Source organism: Benincasa hispida, chromosome 4, assembly GCF_009727055.1.
Source record: "Benincasa hispida cultivar B227 chromosome 4, ASM972705v1, whole genome shotgun sequence".
Taxonomy (NCBI): Eukaryota; Viridiplantae; Streptophyta; class Magnoliopsida; order Cucurbitales; family Cucurbitaceae; genus Benincasa; species Benincasa hispida.
In genome coordinates, this window is record NC_052352.1 from 68,517,863 (window position 1) to 68,542,488 (window position 24,626).

The 24,626-nt window shown below is 39.8% G+C and overlaps 1 protein-coding gene across 3 annotated transcripts; it reads right to left on the minus strand.

Annotated features, from left to right (window-relative positions):
• Nucleotides 1–2,875: 2,875 nt before the first annotated feature.
• On the minus strand, nucleotides 2,876–24,626 carry LOC120076794 (eukaryotic translation initiation factor 2D). 3 transcript variants are annotated; one of them, XR_005481644.1, is made up of 10 exons: nucleotides 24,266–24,626; nucleotides 23,648–23,759; nucleotides 23,276–23,466; nucleotides 23,089–23,183; nucleotides 22,577–23,005; nucleotides 21,239–21,347; nucleotides 19,607–20,252; nucleotides 4,004–4,138; nucleotides 3,403–3,642; nucleotides 2,876–3,262 (listed from the first exon to the last, which is right to left on the minus strand). XR_005481644.1 is itself a non-coding variant. In XM_039030710.1 (9 exons), exons 1-8 carry the CDS (start codon nucleotides 24,398–24,400, stop codon nucleotides 4,017–4,019), a joined length of 1,839 nt encoding a protein of 612 aa, XP_038886638.1. In that variant the 5' UTR covers nucleotides 24,401–24,625; the 3' UTR covers nucleotides 2,876–3,262; nucleotides 4,004–4,016. The 3 variants fall into 3 exon arrangements, 2 of the variants coding, with proteins under 2 accessions (XP_038886638.1, XP_038886639.1); XM_039030710.1 differs by lacking the exon at nucleotides 3,403–3,642 and having other exon boundaries at nucleotides 24,266–24,625; XM_039030711.1 differs by lacking the exons at nucleotides 2,876–3,262; nucleotides 3,403–3,642 and having other exon boundaries at nucleotides 4,003–4,138.

Consider the following 24,626-nt stretch of genomic DNA (forward strand, 5'->3'; position numbering starts at 1 on the left):
TTAATTCTTATTTGTTATTATAGAATATTATTTTTCTAGAATTATATAAGGAGTATAAAGTTGAGGGAGCTTAATTCGTACCCATACTAAATCTACCATTGTTTTTCAAATGTGACTACTATATCATGAGATGCTCCATTAATTGCTCGTCCCAAAATTTATCATATCAAAAAGACGTCTTTTCACTTTCATAACAAAAGTAACTTTTAGCCCAGCATTTAAAAATAAAACAAAGAGGAAGAGAAAAGATGAAGAAGAAGATACTTTAAAAAGCAAATAAATAAGGAAAATTGTAAAGGTATGGTTTGTGAATCTACACTTGATACATGTCATGAAATGCATGTTTTAGGTCTTATTTTCATACGTTTACTTAGAAAAATGAACTTTTATATGTGTTTTTCCTTTGTTTTAGATTTAAATGGATAAAATGAGCTTATGAAGGTCATGTTTATCTTAAAGGTTGATATTTACTGATTTTAGGTGGATTTGCAAACTTTGGCAGATGATTTTGGCCAATTTGAAGATTTTATTGTTCACTACGGTCGTATCATTAAGCCCTAATTTTTCAGAATTCGATCTAGTCACCGGTGGTTGCGTTTTTCCCATTCGAAGCAGCTGTTCAACCTCGAAATCTCCCGATAAACCCTCAGAGCTTGAATCTCGACCCTCTTCAACCGATTTGGGACCTATAAAAGGAAGGGAAGCTCCTCATTTCAAGATAACAACTGGTTGTTAATGACTCCATCATGATTTACTCACAGTTTCTGCCATTTTAATCAGTCCCTTTGGGCGATTTCTCAACTTATCAAGTCAATAGCCTCAAGGACGAAAGTTCCTCTGAGGTGTGATCACTCTAGGCCATCTCATCCCATGAAAACGTGCGGCGAGAGACAATTCATCCTTGGAAAAGGAAAATCAACCTAAGGAAAAACTAGGAACTTGGGAATTGTCTCAAGGTCTCTTGAGTTGTATTTCCCACATTTATCATTTCATTTATTTCTTGTGGTTTCTTTATTTTCTTTACCCTTTGAATGCTATCTTGTAGCTATGATTTCTTATTCAATAAAATCCATCATTTTATCATTAGTCATGAGCTAAATCCTCTTAGGGATTCAACAATGTGGAAGTCCTTGGATTGTTATGGCTTAAGCAACGTTGTACTTCATACTACTTTATTTTACACGTTATATTTGTTGAATTTGAAGATAAAATTGGTAAGTTATACTGGATATTTACTTTAACGATCTAATGGAATCCTAATGCTGAGAAGGTTGAGGAGTAAACGGATGAGACAAAGGAATATGAGATTGAGAGCCTAGAAATAAGACTGTCATGTCGCTTTAAAAATAAGGGACACCAAAAAAATTAAACTTGAATTAGTCTAAGATTCCGCTAATCATGGAAACATTAAGTATTAGCTGCTTAGACCTCCAAAAGGATTTTTTTTTTTTTTTTTTTTTTGCAAAGATATTATAATTAAAATGTGGGACAGGAAAATCGAATCTCTAACCTCAAGGTCGATATTACGAGTACTATGTCAATTGAGCTACGCTCATGTTAGCCTCCTAAAGAAACTTGACACAAGACCGAACAAGAGTAGTAGTTTGTTCATGGGTAACTCACTGTCTTAGTATAGTGCAGCCGCATCGCTTAAGGTATAGCACTCGAAAGATTGAATCATTGTTTAAACCTATTTGTCCATCATTGTTAACTGTGTTAAAGTTAATACCTTGCCTATCACTTTATATAGTCTCCCTTCATTGGTTCATAATCATAGTTAAATTAAAAGTAGACCTGTTTCTATGGATTTTGATACTTTGAATACTTCAAGATCGTTATTTCATCAATAATATATATTTGCAGTTAGACCTCTTCTATCTTTATTTTCATCACTCATACTTGATCGATCAACACCAAATAATGTAAGACCTCATTAGATTGACAAGAGAAAAAAAATGTTTTTCAAAACTATTTAAAATACTTTTTAAAAATGTTTCAAAAGCTATTTTGAATAGTTGCCAAACAGTTCAATTTTTTTTCAAAATAACTTATTTTCAAAATCAAACACTTGAAAAGTTAAACCAACCACACCAATAATCATTGGGCACAAATAAATTTTGTTATTTATTGAGTGAAAGAGGAACCTTGCATCAGCAACATCAGGCAGCCTAATAAAAACTACAATATCTTCAAACAAGTTTTGAAGCTATAATGTTCTAAGCATAAATTAAAAATGTAATAAGAGTTTTTAAAATCAAAAAATGAATAGCTTTCTTTTTCTATTATTTGCTAACTTAACTAATTAAACATATATCACAAGTTCAAAGCGCCCTAAAAAAAGAAATGAGAGAAGAAATGTAGCCACAACACCATAACGTCTTGCCAAGTGAGTGTGTATAAGGGTATTCATGGATTGAAGTTCAATGGAAGCACTTTTTAGATTCAATATAATTACTCATATTATAAATTTCTTCAACCCAAATAACCCTTATTAAATAATGAACTCAACTCTACCCAACAATGAAAACATTTAGATTGAATTGGTTCGAGTTATTCGACTAATTTCTTTAATTTTTAGTTTAAAAGTATGTAAAAATGTTAATATGTAAAAATTTTATTCAATTTTGTTCATAAAATGAATTAAAATTAATAACTCAGTTACAAATTGGATTATGGAAGTTTTCCTCCGAAAGTGTTAAAAAAATTATTCAAGTAAAGGACCAAATTACAATAAATTGTTAAAGGATAGAACTGAAAGAATAAATAATTAGAAGATAAAAATAAACTTAGGATTAGAAGTCAAAGGGTAAATAACAAGACCATTGAAATAACTCATTAGTGTAAGAAAATCTTTCAAATGTTTGACAAAATCATGTTTAAAAATAAACTTTAGGATTAAAAGTCAAGGGGTAAAATAACAAGACCACTGAAATAACTCATTAGTGTAAGAAAATCTCTCAAAGGTTTGATAAAATCATATTTGGTTTGTCCTACAAACATTTTCTTTTACACAAGGCGGCCTAAAACACGGGATGAACAAATTTAAAGTTGATAAACACTCAGTGTGGTTGAAACTAGAACCAATTTTCCAGCCTAAAGAGACAAACGAGGAATCTATCTTTGTTGCATGAATCAAATTTTGATACCTCATCGTCAATAACTTCTATCATATCTTTTGATTCGGGCTTTCCCTTTGCATGATGCGGGTGCTGGTAGTAGCAGATCTTTACTTGATATCATAAGCCTGGGGTTCGTAAGTTCCCTGTAAATTATATAAAATTGAAAGTAAAAACAAGTGTCAATATTGACTGCTTAAACTTCAACAGATAGCCTGCATATAATAGTCAACAGTAACAGTATGATAATGGAATGTACATTTTTAACACACAATGATCATGTTACCTCTCTGTCGACAACAGTAACCACCTCTTCGTTGTTCTATTCGTTCCACTTTTTAAAATCTTAACATAATCAAGTCCCAAATAAGACTTGGGTTTATAACCATTGGTAGTAGCTAGGATATGTGTCAGAAATCGTGTCGTGTTGGTGCAATTAAGTGATGAGAACAAGTTGGACCAATTTGGTCATTTCCATGAGCAAATCAGTGGGAAGCAGTCGATTATCGCATATCAACGTTACTTCCTAAATGGAAAGGAGCAAAAACAGAGGTAAGGTGGCCGTTCATTTAGGATATGTTTGTGAGTGATTTTAAAATGGTTAACATCACTTTTGACATTTTCAAAAATACCCACAAACATCTTTTTAATTATTCAAAATCAATTTTGATGATACAAAAATTGTGTTTAAAATTGTAAAGTTAAATATTAAATTAATTTTGAGGGATTAAAAGTGTGTTTCAGAGTGATTTCGAATATTAAAAATGATTCTAATAATTTCAAAATTACTCCCAAGCATGCACTTAATATTACTACTAGATACAAAAAAAGTAATACCAACTATTTTTTAGTATATAACTACATGCATCAAAAAATAAAAAACTAACCAGCTCTAGCCTCTCATTTCCTTGTTTTATCAAGTACTTCAATGTACTTTTTTGGAATCCCATATTGTTCAATCAGATGTCTTGCCAAGCCATCAATGACTCCACCTTGGACCACAACTTCATACCCTTTTTTACCTGAATTTGTTTTTCCAAAATGCATCAGGAGAATCAATGCATTCAGAAAGAGAACAGTAAAAATCATCAGATGAATATTATGTTCATTTAGAATTTAGGTATCCTTTCTTCAGTAAGTTAATACCTTAACCAAAAGAAATGAGAATTGGCTAACAACATCTGAAAAATTTTCCCATCAAGAAACGAGACAAAAATAGAAACAAGGAAAAGAAGAAAAAACTACAAACTTCCGAACTCCATGTATTCTTAACTTATTCATTTCCAAATAAATCCTTGGGTTAAATTTGTACATTATTGAATAAATCAGAGTAATTTAGAGTACATAATCAACCTTCTACGAGGTGAATGGTTGATTATTTCCTTTATTGTGAAATTTTATATTGTACTTATTGTATTATATTTGTTGTATTTTATTCTTTCCTTATTTAGAATTATTTTATTCTTTCCTTATTTGTAACTGGGTATTTCTTCTATTTAAGAAACCCTTTCCTTCTAAGATTAATAAAAGAAAAAATAATGGTTTTTAGCATGGTATCAGAGTAACAAAATATTTGAAATGCTAAAAACCAAAAAAAAAAAATATTTTTTTTTTTCTTTTTGAACCCTAGAAAAAACCCAACCTTTTGTCGGCCACCTGAAGCTCCACCGCCGGACGTCCACTTGAAAGTCGTGAACGTTGTTTAAGTCACATTTTTTAGTCGCGATTTCGCAGTCTGCCGTCCAATCGTGTCTGTGCTGCCGACCGCCGTTTCCACTACCGACCGGTTTCCGTTGTCCATCAACTATAATTTTCTTAGTTGTTAGTTCGTTTAAGCCTCTGTGTTGTTTTTGTTTTTTTTTTTTTTTCCAGATCTACTGATTTTGTATTTTGGGTTTCCTTTTTTCAACGATATGTCGGACATTAAGGTACCCATCATTCGAGTTTGCGACAATCGTGGCCATTCAACCGGTCCCACTATCCAAGTGGATGATCATGGGCACCAAGTGGAAGCTGCTGGTGATGCGGGGTTGGAGTCGGGGGCAAGGAGGAGATTGGTAAATTGTTCGGGAAGAGAGGAAAGGGGTTCAGCTGTTGGGATGGTTCAATGCCCGCGCCCACAGATAGGCATAGGCTCGAAACTGTCCATGGAAAGAAGTACTGGCCTCTCACACGGCCAACAAAACCTCGGATTTGCTTCGCAAGAAGCTGGCCCACATCAATCNGTGGAAGCTGCTGGTGATGCGGGGTTGGAGTCGGGGGCAAGGAGGAGATTGGTAAATTGTTCGGGAAGAGAGGAAAGGGGTTCAGCTGTTGGGCTTGGTGGACGAATAACTAAGGGTAAAGGGTCCAAGGGTAAATTGGTTTGCTTCTGCGGTGAACTTCCTTGGATGATTTCCTTCCCTTTGTCATTGCAGCGCTGCTTCTTGGGTCTTGGTGGTTGCGGCACATTCAAATCAATAAGGAGCCGCTTCGGCAGAGGCTCGGGGCAATGCGGCGAATCCTTGAGAAGGATTCTCAGGATTTTTGTGCTGACGATGTCGTGCACTTCTGGCATGGGTTCTTCGTCAATGCCTGCGCCCACAGATAGGTATAGGCTCGAAACTGTCCATGGAAAGAAGTACTGGCCTCTCACACGGCCAACAAAACCTCGGATTTGCTTCGCAAGAAGCTGGCCCACATCAATCAGAATGCTGCGCGCAATGCAATATGCGGTCATGACTCTATCCCTTGAAATGGTTTTATCATGTGATGTTGGGATGAGCCGTCTCTTCACCAAGTAGACCCAAAGGCACGCTTCAAGTAGCAGCCGGTTGGAGGCGAGGGTTTTTATGTCGGTAAGAACACCATCCATTTGGTGCTCGGTTGCGTAAATGTGTTCAGTGCATCCTCCATATCTTCTTCTGTAGGATCATCAATCAGTTTGTTACCCGGTGCTTCCGGGAAATTCTTCAGCTGGTAGAGTTGATTGATGTCCTCTGCGTCGAATGGCACTACCCTCCCTTCGACGATCACCGCATCTTCGGTGTCGTGGAGCTGGCCATGGTAGAAGGCCCTCACTACCGATGGAATTACAATGGATGGTCACTGGCAGAAAGCTTCAATGCTGATGATGAGATCCGGTAGTAGCGCTGGCGCAGGAAAGAAGCTCATTTCCATCCATAGATCATCATTTTCCTTTTTGGTTTTTGGTCGCCTCCTGGCCGGTGCAAGCTCACTGCTTTCCACCTTTGCTTTGCCCTTTTCCTGAGCGGACGCAAGGCGAGATTTTTGTCTTTGGATGCGTTCCCGCACCTTGCGTTGCTCTTGTTTTTCCTTTTCCCACTCTTCCACTTCTTTTCTTTTTCGCTCTCTGATGCGCTGAATATTTGCTTTGAGGCGCATCTCCTTTTCCTCCTTTGCCTTCTCCTCCACTTCCTCTTCTTCTCTCATTTCCTTTTCAAATTGCTCAGAGGCGAGCGCAATGCGCTGCTCATCCTCGAGCCTTCTTCTCTCCTCTTCTTCCGCCCTTGCGTTGTCACGGCGAACCTCCTCATCATGAAGCTTTCTGGCCAAATCAACCGATGCGATGATTTGGTGCGCCCGTGCCCTTTTTTCTTCCTTCTCCTTCTCTATGCGTTGATAAATTGTTGGGTCTCTTGTGGACCCTTGCAGCACATTCTCCTTGCGAGTGTTCGCATTAAAGGGGAGATGTCAGGATCTTCCTTGTCGTCTGACATAACTAGTTTGGAAATGCGGCCATGAGCTAGTAGTTGCATTGATTATTTAACTTGCGCTAACACACCACTTCCACCCTTGCGGTGGTTGATTCTCCATCGACATCCAGACTTTCCGCCCTTTTCCTCCTTTCTTCCTTTTTCCTCAGGCGCTTCTCTTCTCGTCTGCGCTGTTTTCTTTCACTTCTCCGTTTTTCTTTTCTTCTCCTTCTCCAAACCGGGTGACTTCATCTTCCTCGGCCTGTTTTCTCTTTCGACTCTCTTCTCCTTTTCTTCAGACTTCTCCGTCTGCTTCTTCGCCTCCATAACCTCCAAAATAGCCTTTATGGGTCCCTCATTGGAGTCTGTTGGGGCAGTCTCCTAAAGATCCGAAATGGTCAGGGTCATCCTCCGTGAAGCTAACACTAACTCCTCCGTTGGCAGTGGTTGGTTTACTACTCCGGCCTCCAGCAACCCCCCATCCCTTTCTAAGTGGCTCAGAATACTACCGAACACCTCCTTGTCATCTTTTCTTTTCAACTCACTTTCGGTTGAAGGTATTAGGAGCGCCTCCTTCAAGTCTGGTGGTAGAGGCACTCTTCGTGCTCGGCCCCTCACGCTGGGTGAGTGGTATTGCGGCTACAGAGGGTTTTCGCTGGCGTTTTCCGACAATTCTAGGGGTTAGCTTTGGCTGGGTGGCGAGGCGGCAACTGGCGGCGAGGAAGACCGCCTCCCGCGCGGTGACGGGGTGTGGAAAGGGGACGATGGATAGGAAGAAGAATGGAATGATTGTCCGGCCATTGGTTCGGTTAAGGGAAAGAAGTTGGAAGATTTTTTTCGTTCTTCGGAAGAAAGTGCGGATGGCTATCAGGGTATGCAGAGAGATTTTGCTAGGGTTTTTGCGAAGGGAATGAAAGTGAACTCCTCGGGTTGAGGAGGGACGATTTATAGATTGGGCCTTGATGGGCCAACGCAATCGCTGCGATGGCAGGCTTTGGTAATCCAAAAAGCCTGCCGCACCCCTCCCATTAAGGCATAGCAGGAAAGGACGTCCTTTCGTCTGCTAAGTAATAATTCACCTCGGGAGCTGAAACGATCGATCGATTACCCACCCCGCGAATATTTTATCATTGTTTTATACGAAGGGCACAATGTTTAGTTGTTAATGTAATACGTGCGTTACCGCAAGTGCATGTTTGCGGAGGACGGGCGCAATGTATATATTAGCGCAACACATCCATCAACGCAACGCAACTTAGGAGGACGAACGCAAGGTATTTCTACCAGCGCAACACATCCGTCAACATAGTGCGTATTTGCGGAGGACGGACGCAATGTACATACGAGCACAACACATCCATCAACGCAATGCATTTTTGGAGGACAGGCGCAAAGTGTATCTATTAACGCAAGATACACCCGTCGACGTATGCATACCTGACGTGTCATAGTATCACCAACATCGCAACGCTTATCCCAAAACCATATTGATAAGACGTTGCGATGTTCACTTACATTATTCATTCAACAGTAGATTAATTCAACGCAATCAAAGGCTCATTCAACAGAAAACTAAAATCAACGCAAGCTGAGATTGAAATGAAAATAAATTCAAATTGGCAGGAAACTAAATCAACGCAAGCAATAAACTAATTTCAATAATGCAATAATAAAGCAGTAAATGAGGCAGTAAAGATAGTTGATAGGGATGTTTAAAAAGGATCTTCAGTGTTACCGCAAACGCATCCCCACAGGCAATCAGGCTTGCCTGCCCAATGTCACTTCTTGACATTGCTCCTTCCCACTCAATCCAGGTGCTTCTGAGTTGCTAGGCAGCGTACCAGGTGCTTTGTTTCTAAGTTCGGCCGAAAGCTGCCTGACCTGCACCTCCAAAGTCCTGATGGAAGATGCTTGCGATTGCATGATCGCATTGTTCTTTTCTATGTATTGCTTGAGCCAGAGCTTCCAAGGATGACAAATTCGATGAGGTGTTAGATGAAGAAGGTTGGTTGTGCGATTGCCTGTTCTGATAGTTACTTTGTTTTGACCTTGATGAAAAATCGGAGCATTGCCTCGATTCCCTGAATGATTGTTTCTGCATGGTTCTTTGGCCCCCTTGGTCGTTGTTTCCTCCCAACTGAAGTTGAGATGATTCCTCCAACCTAGGTTGTACGTGTTGCTGAATGGGTTATTCTGGATAGAGTATACTGTCTATTGATTTGATGGGCAAACTTCCACTGAATGACCCACTCCGCACTGTACACAGCTTATTGTTGCCACTTGCGTTAGCGTATTGGCTTGCGTTGCACCTTGGGAGAGAGTTCCTTGATTTATAGCCATTGTTTGGAGGAGCGAGGTGGACTACGGCCATTTGGGCGGCCAATGTGGTCATTGTATCAACTAGTACAATGGCGCTCTCCGTTTTCCTTCGCTCTGGGCCTCTTCCTCCATACCCATCATCAAATCCAGTCATCCATATTTCACGAGATGCAATCTAAGATGACTTTTTGCTTCAGTGTACGTCTTATCCATAAATCCTCCTGTCCGAAGGCATCTGCAATAGCTTGTGTCGCTCTATCCAAGCCGTTATAAAAAGGTCTCCATGAGAACGCAATCATGCGGACAATTTTTCACCAGTCTTCTAAATCGCACTCATGCGGTGCTCAGAGTCTCATTTTCCATTTGCTCAAAATTTAACACTTCCCTTCATCTTCTTGCGTTGACTGGGGAGGGAAAAATTTCTTCATGAACCGTTCAACCAAATTGATCTCAAGAATTGATCTCATTTGGCTCCAACGAATGAGCCCACCTCTTTGCTTCGTCTCTGAGTGTACACGAGAAGAGATATAGTCGTATGCCTTCTGGAGTCACGCCAAGATGGAGAATGTGTTACACATCTCTACAAAACTGGTCAGATGTGCATGCAGTCCTCTCCTTGTAAACCTCCAAATTGACCCGCATTCTGAATCATTTGGAGCATGACCGACTTAATTTCAAATCTGGCATTCTCCTCCACTATAGGCCTTGCGATACCATGCGAGAAGTCGTATAGATTAGGCGCCGCATAGTTCCTCCTGGGAATGTTGCGATCAGCGGCCAGAAAGACTGGGTCTTGCGGCAGCCGATTCATTCCTTGATTCCCTTCGGGCCTCTCTCCGTTGTTTGCCATATTTCTTCTTCGCCTAGTTGGTTTTGACGTGCTCTTCTACGAAAGGTTCACTCGATCTCTGGGTCGGCATCGAATTCTAGCTCTGTACCAGTACTCATGCACCATCAGTCTGCTCTTCGCGTAAACAGACTGTACAACAGAAATCTGTCCTACAGAATATCATAAAAATATTCAGCACTAATAATTGTCAATCCCCGACAATGGCGCCAAAAACTTGATGGCGAAAATTAGGTGAACGCAGTATGCGATGCATGTCTTAAGCTATGCGTTGATTATCATGCGCCAATGGTCATGCGTTGGAATGAAACTATGCAATGATCATGCGTTTCCGTCACAAGTTTTCTTACGCTCGCACCAACCAAGTATAACGCGAACGCAAGTTTCTCAAGTGATCCGAGGTCGAACTCAGGAACTTGTAACTAAATGCTATGTGATAATGTGTTTGCGGCAGTTGAATAAAAGAATGATGGAGGGTATAAGCTAATAACTACTCCTACTCCTAACTAACAGTCAAAGCAATGAGAGTATGAATGAGAGGTAGAGACAAGACAACTGTTGACGTGAAGTAAATGGATGGAAAATAGATAAAATGTGAGGATGTCTTCATCGCAACCCTTAAGAGTGACCGCAAGGGCAACCTCAGCCAACGCAAGCTATGCGATCATGCTACACACACTCGTGCCTAAATCTAGGACGTATGCGATGTGTATGCGAAGTGTCGAGAGGCCTTATTCCCAAGTCTCTATTCCTGCTCATGTGCTCTCACGCATAAACAAGATGACCGCATACCATCACCGTATCCTACTTCTTGGACGCATGCAATATCCTCTCCGTAGGGTGCATACGCTGTGTAATAGCAAACGAAGCTTATCTCTAAGTTCCCCATTCTTGCTTATGCGATCCAATCCACTCTCCCAAGACATAGATTTGGTTTTTAGACTACTCTCTCATGTATGCCTAAATGTTGAGTGATGCGCTCACAAGACAAGGTAACCGCATAAACTTGGCTGACGTAAGATCATTCCTATCTCTAGTGAACACTAGCTTACATTGCTTAATGCGACCAACCACTTACCCTTCCGGGCAGTTAGTTGTTGCTGACTTTGCTCATATACAAGCATTGCGTCCGCCTATAGACAGGCGTTGCTACAGCTTCACACTAAGCAAATAAGGTTTTCTCACAACACTCACGCAATGCACACCTCCCGTTGATTTGCTACATGCTTCATATTTCTATGCCGCATGATTAAGTATGCAATACTCTAACAGCCTCACTAAGTGATGCAATGAAGATTAAGGATACTAAGTAATGAAGATGGAGATAGAATCGAAGGAAATATAGAAATGCATTAAACACACAATGTATTAATTTCTTAATCCAAAATGTAATACAATACAATATGAGAAAAGATGAGAAAATGAAAGGACCAGCTGGAAGCAATGTCTTGCTTCCAACAATGTGTGTCAAGACTGCCGGTGATGTCATGGAAAGGCGGTGGAGCTGACTCTATCGAGATCTAACTCCGGTGGAGACTCCGGTCGTCACTCTGAATGGATGAAGGAGATGATGAACTCTCAAGCTTTCTTCTCACGCATTTGTCTGGATCACAAGGATCCACCCGAAGGTAGGAAACCTTGGGTGAAAACCCTAGATAAAATGAAATTCTGCTCATCGACTTCTATTTATAGAGCTTGATCGCCGACAGCATTTATGGACCTGCTCTGATTCTGACAATCGCAGCGCGTTGTCCCTTTTCTGAATCTCTACGCTAACGACGTGGTAGGTGAAATGTCAACATCTTTTGGTTTTCCCGAGATATGCGTTGATGCTTCCATTCCACCAACCTTGCATTCACCCCACTATTATGGTTATCGTGTAGCCGCAATCTTGCAATGACCGCATTCACTTGATAAACGCAATTTCTACACGATGACCGCAATTACTTGACGATCGCAACTCCTATGTGATGGACGCATGCGGTTGATTACCGCAACACCCATGCGTTCGCGTTTGCGATGGAGAATTTCTCCGTATGCGGTCGTCTATGCGATAGCCCGGCTTCTGCATCTGCGTCCGATTCCTGCGTTAGCTACAAAGATAGACAATTGAACGCATAATAATGCATAATAATGGTTTAGCCGAGATTCTTAACGATGGACGATGCAAACTCATTTTCTCATGAATTCCTAACCTAATTGCCGCATATTCTGCTTAACAGCCCTCATAATTCTAAATAAAAGGCCTAAGATGACGTGCATTTCTGCATGTCATCACTAGGCTATTCTTCCCGCATCATTTCTGCATTCCAACGAACGCCCCTTATTGCTTCTGATGTCATTTGCAACTCGAAGTCATCTGATAAATCTGGATCTTGAGTTTGCACTAGAGCGGACTTGCATATGCACTTTTTTAACTGTGAAACATGAAATACATTATGAATTTTGGCCTCCGTTGGAAGTTCCAATTGATAAGCTACCTCCCCAATCTTTCCTACAATTTTGTAAGGTCTGTAAAACCGTGGAGCGAGTTTTTCACACCTTTTTCCTGCCAAAGTTCGTTGTCGATATGGTCTTAATTTGAGAAAAACTAGATCTCCAACTTCATAAACGACTTCCCTTCCATTTTGATCTACATATCGTTTCATCCTTTCTTGGGCCACCGAGAGATGCTCCTTAAGTGCTATCAGTGCTCTATCTCGTTTGATCAATTGTTGCTCAAGAGTGTCATTCGTTGTTTTCCGATCCCCATAAGAAATTAGGGGTGGCACTGGACGTCCAAAAACTATTGAATATGGTGTGGTGTTGATTGATGCATGGAAGGTGGTGTTGTACCAATATTCAGCCCATGGAATAGAATGGAGTCATTGCTTGGGTTGCTCATTATAGAAATAGTGGAGGTAAGTCTCTACACAGCAATTGACGCGTTCAGTTTGTCCATCTATTTGAGGATGGAAAGTTGTACTTCTTTTGAGGGCCACTCTATGGACTTTACACATTTCCACCCAAAAGCTACTCATAAAGATCTTATCCCAATCGAAGACAATGGATCTTAGAAAACCATGATGTCGTACTACCTCCCACACAAAAAATTCTGATATCTTCTTGGCCGTGTATGGATGACTGAGTGGAATGAAGTGGGCATACTTGCTTAATCTATCCACCACGACCATCAATGAGTCCTTCCCGGCTGATTTGGGTAGTCCCTCCACGAAATCCATTGAGATGTCTTCCCATACTCGATCTGGTATCGGTAAAGGTTGGAGTAACCCGGCTGGAGCAATGGCTTCGTTTTTTATTCCTTTGGCAGATCACACATTCGACTACATGTCTCTTGACGTCTGCCTTCATTCCTTTCCGATATAGTTCTCCAGATATTCTTTTGTACGTGCGTAAGTACCTAGGAGGACTTTTGTACGTGCGTAGGTACCCTGAATGTCCTCCTAGGATAGAGTCATGAAATGTTGTTAATAATGTAGGTATAAAAACTGATTTGTTGGACAACACCAGTCTATTTTTGTACAGTAATCGTCCTTGTGACAAGGAAAACTTCTCATAGCTCAATGGATCTTCTTCCAATTTCTTACGGATTTGTAGGAGGTCTTCATCATCTTCAATCTCTTGTTGTACTACCTGAACATCTATTAATGATGGGACTGCAATTGTCATTAATTCAGATTGGAGGGGCATTCTTGATAAGGCATCCGCGGCTTTGTTATTCAACCCGGGCTGATAAAGGATTTCAAAATCATAACCCATTAATTTCGTTAACCATCTCTGAAACTGGGGTTGTACCTCTCTTTGCTCTAGGAGGAATTTCTAGGCCTTCTTATCAGAAATGACTGTGAATTTATGGCCCAACAAGTAGGGTCTTCATTTCTGTACCACGAGCACTACCGCCATAAGTTCCCTCTCATAGATGGATTTTCCTTGAGCTCGTGCTGACAGGGCTTGGCTAAAGTAAGCCACCGAATGTTGCTCTTGCATTAACACAGCCCCAAGCCCCACGCCTGAAGCATCAGTTTCTATAATAAAAGGTAACTCAAAGTTGGGCAGGGCCAACACGGGCAGACTTACCATGGCTTGCTTTAGAGATTCGAAAGTTGCCGTGGAGTTGTCATCCCACTGAAAGGCGTTCTTCTGCAGTAGTTTGGTTAATATCCGCTGAGGCCTAGAAATCCCCTTAGTTCTAATACATTCTTTGGTTCTGGCCACCTCAACATTGCTTATATTTTCTCACCATCCGCCTCAACTCCAGCCACTGATACCCAATGACCCAAGTACTGAATTCGTCGTTGGCTAAATATACACTTCTTCCGGTTCACAAAAAGTTGATGATCTTGCAAAACATTCATTACCATGCCCAAATGTTTAGTATGGGTGTCCTCATCTAGACTATAAATCACTATATCATCAAAGAAACCGAGAACGCACCTTCGTAAGAATGGTCTGAAAATCTGGTTCATCAACGACTGAAATGTAGTCGATGCATTGGTTAGTCCGAAGGGCATGACCAAAAATTCTTAGTGGCCTTTGTGAGTACGGAAGGCAGTCTTTTCTACGTCTAGCTCGTGCATTCTTATTTAGTGATATCCTAACTTGAGATCTAATTTAGAAAAGATTGTTGAATCATGCAATTTGTCCAGGAGCTCTTCAATCATCGGAATCAGGAATTTTTCGGCCACAGTTATTTGGTTCAATCGTCTGTAATCCACACAAAAACGCCATCCTCCATCCTTTTTCTTCACTAAGAGGACAGGGCTGGAATAAGGGCTCTGATTTGGTCGGATTATTCCTGCAGACAACATCTCATTAACCAATTTTTTTATTTCATTTTTCTGAGTATGACTGTACCTGTATGGTCTCACGTTCACCGTGGTCGATTGCTCGCTTGGGTGGAAGAGAAGAAGGCGCCTCAAATATGTCTGAAAATTCAATTAACAGTTCTTGAATACCTAGGGGTGGTTATGTTCCTCCTTCAGATTCGGACTCGTAACTTGCTTCCTCGGGTGGCTCGGTTTCGAGTTGTTGACATTCCACCAAAAAACCCAAATCGTCATCGCTCCACGTCTGGGTTAAGGACTTTAGGGAGACTTCTGCCGTTGTGAGGGATGGATCACCCTTCAATACTATCCGCTTCAGTCTGGATGTAAACGTCAGGGTTAATGTCGGCCAGTGTACCTCCATGTAGCCCATGTTGCACAACCATTCCATTCTGAGTATAATATCCACTCACCCGAGCTCCAACAATAAGAAATCTTCTGTTATCGTCACTTCCGGTAGCACAACCACCACTTTTTTGCCAACCCCCTTGCCCTAGATGGCATCTCCATTACCGACTATGATTCTGTAGTTTGTTGTATCGATCAAAGGTAACTTCAATTCTTCAACCCATCTTCGATGTATAAAATTGTGGGTCGCTCCGCAATCAATCATCACCACTACTTCTCATCCGGCGAGTAACCCTTTCAGCTTCATCGTGCCCTTTCCTGATAATCCAAGGATGGAACGTATGGCAATCTCCACGTTGTCTGAAACCTCTAACGCTTTGATTTCCGATTCGTCTAACAGCACTTCGCTTGATTCTACCCCAATTTCTTCCTCGTCATGAAGAATTAGCAGGTTGAGCTCTCGAATCTCCTTCAATTTTCAACAATGGTCGGGATGGTACTTCTCGTCACAACGAAAACAAAGCCCCTTTTCCCTTCTCTCTTTGGCCTCAGAATCCGTCAGCTTTTGAGATACCTTTTCCTTCTTTTGGGTCATTCCCTTATCAGGCAGCACTATGTTCTTAAGAGTGGGCTCGTTTGTTTTTTTTGCCAGGTGAGTTGGGTCGTCCACTCGCGTTTGAAGAACTGAAGCCCCGATGGGCCATTCTTTGGGCCAGGTCCATTTCTTCCTTCGCTAGCTTGAAGGCCAAGTTAGGATCGTCGATGGCTTGGGCTTCTCTCATACAAGCTTCCAAGCTCAACGGATGTCTACTGATCTGCTCTACCTTGATGTCCGGTGCCAACCCATTTACGAATGACTCCTGCAAAACTTCCTTCGTCGTTTCCGGTACGGTGCTGCGCATGTTTCGAAATTCTTCTTGTAATCTTCATAAGAGCCATCTTGTTTAATACGCAAAAGTCGAGATAAGAGAGTACCTTCTTGGGATGGTCGGAATCTCTCGAACATCCGATTTTTCAAGTCGTCCCATGTTCGAATCGGTCGTCTGTTGTGTGCCCATCGGAACCAATTTACCGCCTCCGGAGCGAAAGCTACGACTGCTACTTTGACCTTCTCATCATCGGACAGCTCGTGGATTTCGAAGAAATGTTCTGCCCGGTATACCCAAGAGTCCGGATGTTCCCCTGTAAAAACTGGCATTTCGAGTCGTTTATACTTACTTCGATCCGTGGGATTATCAGCTGCTCGAGCTTAGGAGCTTTCTCCTTCGTCGCTTCCTTTGGACGTCCATGTTTTTGGGGTCTTCGTTGTCACCTCCGAGGTCTCTTCTCGTGACTCTATCAACAGTTGGACGGTAGTAACTACCATCTCCAAGTTTTTGCGCATTTCGACCATCCATTCTCTTAGTTCTGCAATATTTTTGGCTTGATTTTCCAGCTCTTCTTCCATCTCCCTCTTCTTTTCTGCTCTTGTTTTACCCAAGATGGAGGTGTCTCTGATACCAATTTGTTAGGATTTTGATTACCTACAAATAAAAGGCTATCCTAACAAAGAAATTCCCAGAATAGAGCAGTGCTCTCAATATTTATCTATGAACTTTCTGAGAAAATTTAGCAGCAAATACATGGAAAATCCTCAAGGACAAGAAACAAACTGAACAGAAAACTATCTCCTTCCAGCACCTTATAGAGGGCTAGTATCCTCTCCAATGAACCTTACTTGATTCCCAAAATTGGCCTGCCTTCCCTACTCCCTACCCCTTTTTATACTCTAATTTGCCTCTCATGGTCCCCTATTTCCCTAACAAATTTGTGACACCTACAGTTGGTCCCCCTCTTACCTCTTCTAACTAATTTCAGCATATTCCTCAACTTCCCAATTCTTCATTTCCTTTTCTACCCCGCCGTTTATAGGTGTTTATTATGGGTGGTCTTACACCTGATTCGATAAGTTCACTACCTTTGTCAAGTCCCAGGAGTTTGTTCAAGGACATTTTGATCACACCTTGTTCACTAAGAGGTCGACAACAAGAAAAGTAGTTGTTCTGATTGTCTACGTTGACGATATTATCCTATCAGGAGATGATTCAGCAGAGATTGGCAGGTTGAAACAAAAGATGGCAGATGAGTTTAAGATCAAAGATCTTGGTGACTTGAGATATTTCCTTGGAATGGAGGTAGCAAGATCAAAGGAAGGGATCTCTATGTCTCAAAGAAAATATACGCTAGACTTGTTGAGAGAAACAGGAATGACTGGGTGCAAACCTACAGATACGCTGGTAGAAGTCAATAGCAATATGGTAGAATCAGTAGAAGATGTCCCTGTTAACAAGGAAAGATATCAACATCTTGTGGGGAAGCTGATCTATCACTCGCATATCAGGCCTGATATATCGTATGCAGTTAGTTTAGTCAATCAATTTATGCACACTCCTTATGAAAGACACATGAAGGCAGTTACACAAATTCTGAGATATCTGAAGTCTACACCCGGAAAAGGCTTGGTGTTCAGAAAACATGACAAAAGACGCATTAAAGCCTACACAGATTCAGATTGGGTTGGTTCTATTATGGATAGAAAATCTACCTCGAGATATTGTACTTTTGTGTGGGGAAATTTAGTTACCTGGTGGAGTAAGAAGCAAGGTGTCGGGGCTAGAAGCAGTGCCGAAGCTGAATACAGAGCTATGAGCTTGGGAATTTGTGAAGAAATTTGGTTGAAAAAGGTTCTGGTAGATATTCATCAGGAAAGTCATGACCCGATGAAACTTTATTGCGATAATAAGGCTGCTATTTATATTGCTAACAATTCTGTCCAACACGACAAAACCAAACATGTTGAGGTCGACCGACACACTTTATCTACATTTCCTATGTTCCATCCAGTCAACAGATTGCGGATGTCCTCACCAAAAGGTTACCGAGACAGACATTTGACACCTGTGTTAGCAAGTTGGGTCTTATTGATATATACGCCCCAACTTGAGGGGGAGTGTTGCAAAATGTTGTTTAGTCCTAAGGGTATTTTAGTCTTTTTACGTGGTGTCTAAAGTCTAGGGTTTCTGACCTATGGCTATTTATATTTGTACCTGTACTGTGTAGTGTGTATCAAAAATTAATAAAAAAACTCTTGTCGTGGTTTTTTCTCCCTGACCTAGGGTTTTCCACGTAACCTTGGTGTTTTCTCTTCTACCCTTTAGTTTTTCAATAACATGGATTGACTTTAGACTCTCCCACTCATATGCTTATTGACAGATACTTGGCTACCAAGGCTTTCCTTACTAATTTCCCAAATGCAATAGTCAAGCATCTCGAAAGGTAACATCCAATCAATTTGATGAACACGGGTTCTATCTTGAAACAAATTGACAAAGAGAGAAGTAGCCAATGTGTCTTATAAACATTGTGAGGTCTCTTCATTTTTCTCAACGTAAGATCCTTTAACATACCCCCATAAAAAGATACCTCAGATAAATGTTGCCCCCTGATACACAGCAGAACACCCTATACTCTTGGTGATGGGGCAAATATTTCCTTCTGGATGGATATATGGCTTGAAAATGAACCTCTTGCAAGGAAATATCCGTTGATTTTTTATCTTACTCTCAGTAGAAACTGGGCTGTCAAGGAATTTTAGAACACTAAATTTGGCTTTTCAAATTTTCAATTGAGAAGAAATCTTAGAAACGCCGAAATTGAAGAATATGGAACTCTCATTCACTGCTTGTCCACTGTCTACTTGTATAAAGACCGGGAATTTGGAAATTGGACCCCAACGGTTTTTTTACATACAGCTCCCTCTTGCGTGACATTGTTCCATCCAACAATGAATCTGCTCTGAATTAATTAGGAAAGAACACTACCCAAAAAAGTTAAGGACTTTCTTAAGGAACTATCTCAAGAGCCATTAATACTCATGATAAATTACAGAGAAGACTGCCTTTCATGGTCTTATCCACAGTGGTGCTCCATGTGCAAGCAACATTATGAATCTCAGAGTCATTTTATGGTCTCCAGCAAATTTGCGAGGGTCTTCTGAAACCATATCTTTTCATCATTCAACTACACACGGTCCTTCCTAAAGATCCCAATCTCCTCCTCTCATATACCCTTGGAGGGCATCCTTTCAAAAAGGAAAAGAAGATGGTTCGAGAGAATTTTAAAAGAGCCTTCTGATGGAATTTATGGCATGAAAGAAATAGAAGATTCCAAGACAAAGAGCTTTCTTTTTATATAATTTTTTAATGCTATAGACTATGGTTAACATGGTTGTCACTTGGTCTAAATTTTCTCTTTTATTTCAACACCATAGCTTTTCCACTCTCCTCTCCAATTGGAAAGGTCTCATGTAACTCCTTTTGTGGGGTCTCCCCCTTCTTTTGTAATTTCATACCACCAATGAAATTGTTTCTTAAAAAAAACAAAAAAGAACAAAAACAATATGTAGACAGGTCATATTACCAGGCAACTCTGCCACCGTCGTACTGCAAGCACACTTTTTCTGAAGCTCTGATGCCAATGCTTCAGCATCCAACAAGAACGTTTGCAATCCAGAAAGTCTTGTAACTTTCTTATTTCCTTGGCGTCGCTCTGTCATTATTTGAATAGTTTTTAATGCACCTTTGCAAACAACAGACTCACTTCCTCTTGTTACAATATGATGAGGTTGCATCCGGCTGATAAATGTTGAACCTATATCTTTTTTATGAATTTCTGTTGGATATGTTGTTCCTTTCTTAATGGCCCCCTTGAACAGTGCATCGCATAATATTGCATCCAAGACCACTCTAGTCTTATCTGTTGGTTTCTCCAACTTTTCTTTCTCAACGTATTGGAAGACAATATCAGTAGCCTCTGCTGCAGTGTAAAGTTTGCTAGTGTCCGCCCCCACAGTAACAAAAATGGGATTGACATGCACACTTGGCTTGTATATCTCTGCTACTTCAAGCATTTTATTGGATGAACTTTCTTTTGGACCGTGATTGTTGCTCTGATCAATTTTCTCTACCTGTTGCTTCTCTGGTTTAAAGGAAATGTAGTCTGGATGCTTATGGTTAACAGAGTACAAAACCGTCTCTTTTTTGTGCTTATCCTCTCTCACTGTAATCTGAAACAAATGAATAGTATATTCAATGCACGTTTGCACAATAACAAGTGACATAAGTAAGCATTTCGTTTTTGTTGTTTTCCCCTGATAAGAACCCAAGATCTTCAGATAACATAATCCAACTTCAAAACACCAGCCTTCAGTTGATAGTAAACTAAAATTTTACATACTTTGTATGAGACAAATAAAGGTAGAATGAAGTTTGAGGCAGCACAGCTTTTTATAACTTTGCCTCCATAGGGAAGATATAAATTTGAAGTTCTTTCCATCATTTCTTCTCTCTCTGTTTTTTTTTCAGGGATAAGACACAAATTCTATTCACCATAAAACGGTAGATAAAAAGAGGGGAGACTAATGTCCAATCTTAGTAACGGACTCCAAAAGGTACTCCAATTTGGTTAGTTATATTTTGCCTCCATGATGAATAAAATCAAGAAATAGGTATTTTCTTTGCAATGATGGTGGTTGTCTATACTAACTTACAGGCTACTTCACTAAATCTTATACGCCAACTTTTACAGTTTAACATTGTAACATTTATCATTAGAAAACTCATGAAAGATTAATATTTATAAGCATCCTTAAATATGTGGTCACTAAGATTTGAACCCACAATCACAAATACACCTGAATTCTACACTGAACTTCATGCTTACCTATTTTTCAATCTATATACAATGCACCTGTTTTTTACACTAATATCAATCTATATACCTACCCACTTCTTTGTTTATTAGAAAAAAAAAAAAAAAGAAAAAAAAGAGGAAACAAGACTTTTTATTTCTTACTAAAAAGACGAAGACGAAGACGAAGACAAAGAAGATGACATAGCTTGTTCTAAAACATCAACTAGCAAAGCATAAAGATGAACTATGTGTGGTTTTATTCCCTCTTGCTCTGTCATGACTATTAGGTTTTAAGTATGATACAAAGTCAGCAGTTCATTTTAAAACTAAGAAGCTGAATAGAAATAGCATGAGACATACCAGTCCAGTAGAGGATTTAGCTTGCAACCACTTTGACAATTTCTTGTAGGATGATTTCTTGATGTCTAGCATCATGCCAGGAGGCCGACAAGGCAATACATGATTTGACCTACATCGGGCAAAAAGTGAATGAAACGAAATTATGTGGGTCTTCAAATTCACAGTAGTAAGCATTCAAGTCAAGAGCTTCTCTATCAATCAATAAGCATTTTGAGGATGTTCCACAACACCCACCCCCCCCCCCCCCCCCACCCAAAAAAAACAAACACACCACCTCCGGATTTGGGTTTTGAGTTGTATTATACCGTTTCTTTATTCCTTTTCAAGTATGGAAATCTGTCTTACTTCTATGTCAGTACAGTTCTTTTAATATAAAACATTTCTTTTTACACAAATATTTTCGGAAAAGAGAGTTAAATTTCCTCAAAGATATACTAAATGGCCAACAGCCAAGAAGAAGAATCATTCAGAAAATGCAGATGTTCCTAGTGCAGCAAGCCACAATATGAATCCAACAATGGTAACAATGGAAGTATGGATCCGTAGCTACTACCCTTTACTTGCATAAAATTATAATCACACTTATAACATGAAAGAATTGTCAACTTGCAACAAATATTTCATATGAAAAATATACCAGAAATATCTTTTAAAACTTAGGCTATGTTTGGCATTGCGTTAGCTGTGTAAAAAAGCCATTTAGAAAAAATCTGAACCGTTTTTTGCGTTTGTTAAAACAGATTTAAATCAAATCTATTAGAATCACTTTTAAAAACACGTTAATTTCACGTCTAGTTTAAAAGCAGTATCATACTAACTTTTAGATTCTCCTAAAATCAAATACAATTTTTAATTAATATTTAGTTTTCAATTTTATATTTTAAAAAGAAGATTTATTTTAAATATTTATCTATTTCTCACTTGATCAAATCTATTTTCTATTTTTCATGAGTTAAATGCATCATTTTTAAAAATATATATATAACATATTGATTTTTTTTTAAATAAAGCTATTGCCCTTGATATTTAAAAATTGTTTAAAATTTTAAATTACAAAAAAAATCATAATAAAAAAGTTGATTCTAAGTCTATTTTAGTTATTATATCTAAAATAAGATGTATTTATATTTATTTACCAAATACTCTAAACTACTTTTTCAAGTTTAAGCTGAAATTTACCAAACACTATTTTACTTCTCTTTACAACTGACTTTTATAAAAGCACGGCTGCTAGCAATTATTTTAAAAGCTACCACAATCCCAAACGAAGCCTTAAGTCTTCAAAACAAACAAACTAACTCCTATGTCAGAATTCTATGACAGGTCAGAATTTCTTACCATAGAGTGCTTCCAGGAAGTGGAAAATCTTTGTCTTTCACTGTTGTATGTAGGGCTTGAAGAAGACATTTATCGAGAAGCTTGTCCACATCTTCAGCTGATAGAGTATGTTGCACATTTGGTTCCTCAGTGGAAATATCATTTACAACCTTCAAATCATTCACACCAGAAACGATTTCATCAGTAGTTGAATCAGTTTGTGCTGTTAGAACAACGCCAGACTCATCAAGAACATCACTTGTAGTTTCATCGACAGATCCCCCAACTTCTTTATTGCCACTGTCATTCTGTCCATAATTTGAAGCATCGTCAGCTTCAGTACCTTCACAAGAGCCATCGGTTTGTGAAGATGATGCCAAAGCAGGATCTCCATATACAGCATCTTCCAAAAAACCTGCATTCGGCACATAATGACCCTCTACTGATCCCCTGACAAATAAATTTAAGAGATAAGATCGTGTCATTCATCAAGAATCGATCACTCTGTTTCTAAGCCAATTTGATCATCTCACCAAAGGGAATCCCTGTAGTAGTGTAGAATTCTCAGAGCCTTTCCACGTAAACCCGCTTTTAATGCTTCAGTGCTACTCATGGTGGTAACACCAACCTGCATGAGATCTTCAGGTTGACTAGAGTGCTAATTTGCCTTCACAGCCAAAGTTAAATTGCAACACGAGATCAAATTTCAGTGAATCTTACAGCAATAGGAGATGCATTGCCAGGGACTTTCACAGCCCATGGTTCCCCAGATGAAAAAGAGGGCAGACCTTCAGCAGGAACATGAATACCGGGGAACATCAAGTCTGCTCCTCCTATCACATAGCGAGAGACTTCACCCCCCTTCAGAATGAAGGCAGGCAACAACTCTGGTACCATCCAGAGTGCAAAAACTGTAATGGCATTGAGAATGTTACTAAAGCAATAAGACTGAGAAACAATCATCCAATCCAAAAATAACCAAAATGTTGTGAAGGAAAGCTTTAGGAACCCTTATAATAATTAATAGTGGTGGTGAAAATTTGAAGAGAATCTTCTGGTGTAAAAGATAAAGTCTAGTAAAGGATCAAATACCTGTGGGGAATATGTCAGTTCCTCTCCCATCGACGTCAAAAAACATAGGAAAGCCTCCTTCTAGACTATATATGTGGACGCGATTTTGGAACTTGGCAACAGAAAACTCGACCTAAACATGTTAATTTAGGATTGATAGAATGAAGTATATGGGGAGATGATAATTACTTAAAAAAACAAAGTGAACTCTATGGTGATAAAATAAATATAATAGTTATAAAAGAGCTTTGACAAAATATACCAATAAGCCAGGAAGACCATAATCTCCAAAAGGTCCTCTTTACTCTTCTACTCAATCTGCTACCTTTTCTTTAAAATTAAGCTATCTAGAGACAATTCTTCTCCCTCCACGAAATGAGTAAATATTGAATGCATAAAAAAATGACGTTTAGTTTGGTAGTTAGCGACGCAAGGTTCATCGCAATGCTAGTACCAAAACAATTTTTTACAGGTAGATAAGAATATTAGGGTGCAGGATTGATCTAAGAGGAATTGGACGCAAGTGATATTCAGCGATAATTTCAACTAAAAACGAGAAGAAGAATCGCAAAGTAATCTGGTGAGCAGTTGCCATAATTAAATTAGGACAGACAAAATTGATTGGAAACATAGCAATACCTTGGGAGGAAGCAAGACATCAATATCGGCGTCGGAAGCTCCGGGGAACCTTTCTTTAACAGTCCTCTTCAGCTTCTTCCTGTCTGCACCAGATAATCTCTGGTGTAACTTCGCTTCTGCCGCCTTCTTGAACATATTGTTCCTTAATCGTTTACTCGAGGTAGCTGTCGCTAGGTGGACAGTGATAATACCGCTGGGGATAGAGGACTGTCGCCGATGACACGATTCTGGCAGAAGCAGACGTCAATGTTACTTTTCGACAGCGGAAGCAGTGCAAGCTTTCGTCGAGGCTGCAGCCTTTTCTAGGACTCTCGGAGATGGGATGGTTCTGGAACGGTGAGATATTACCCCCGGTGATTTT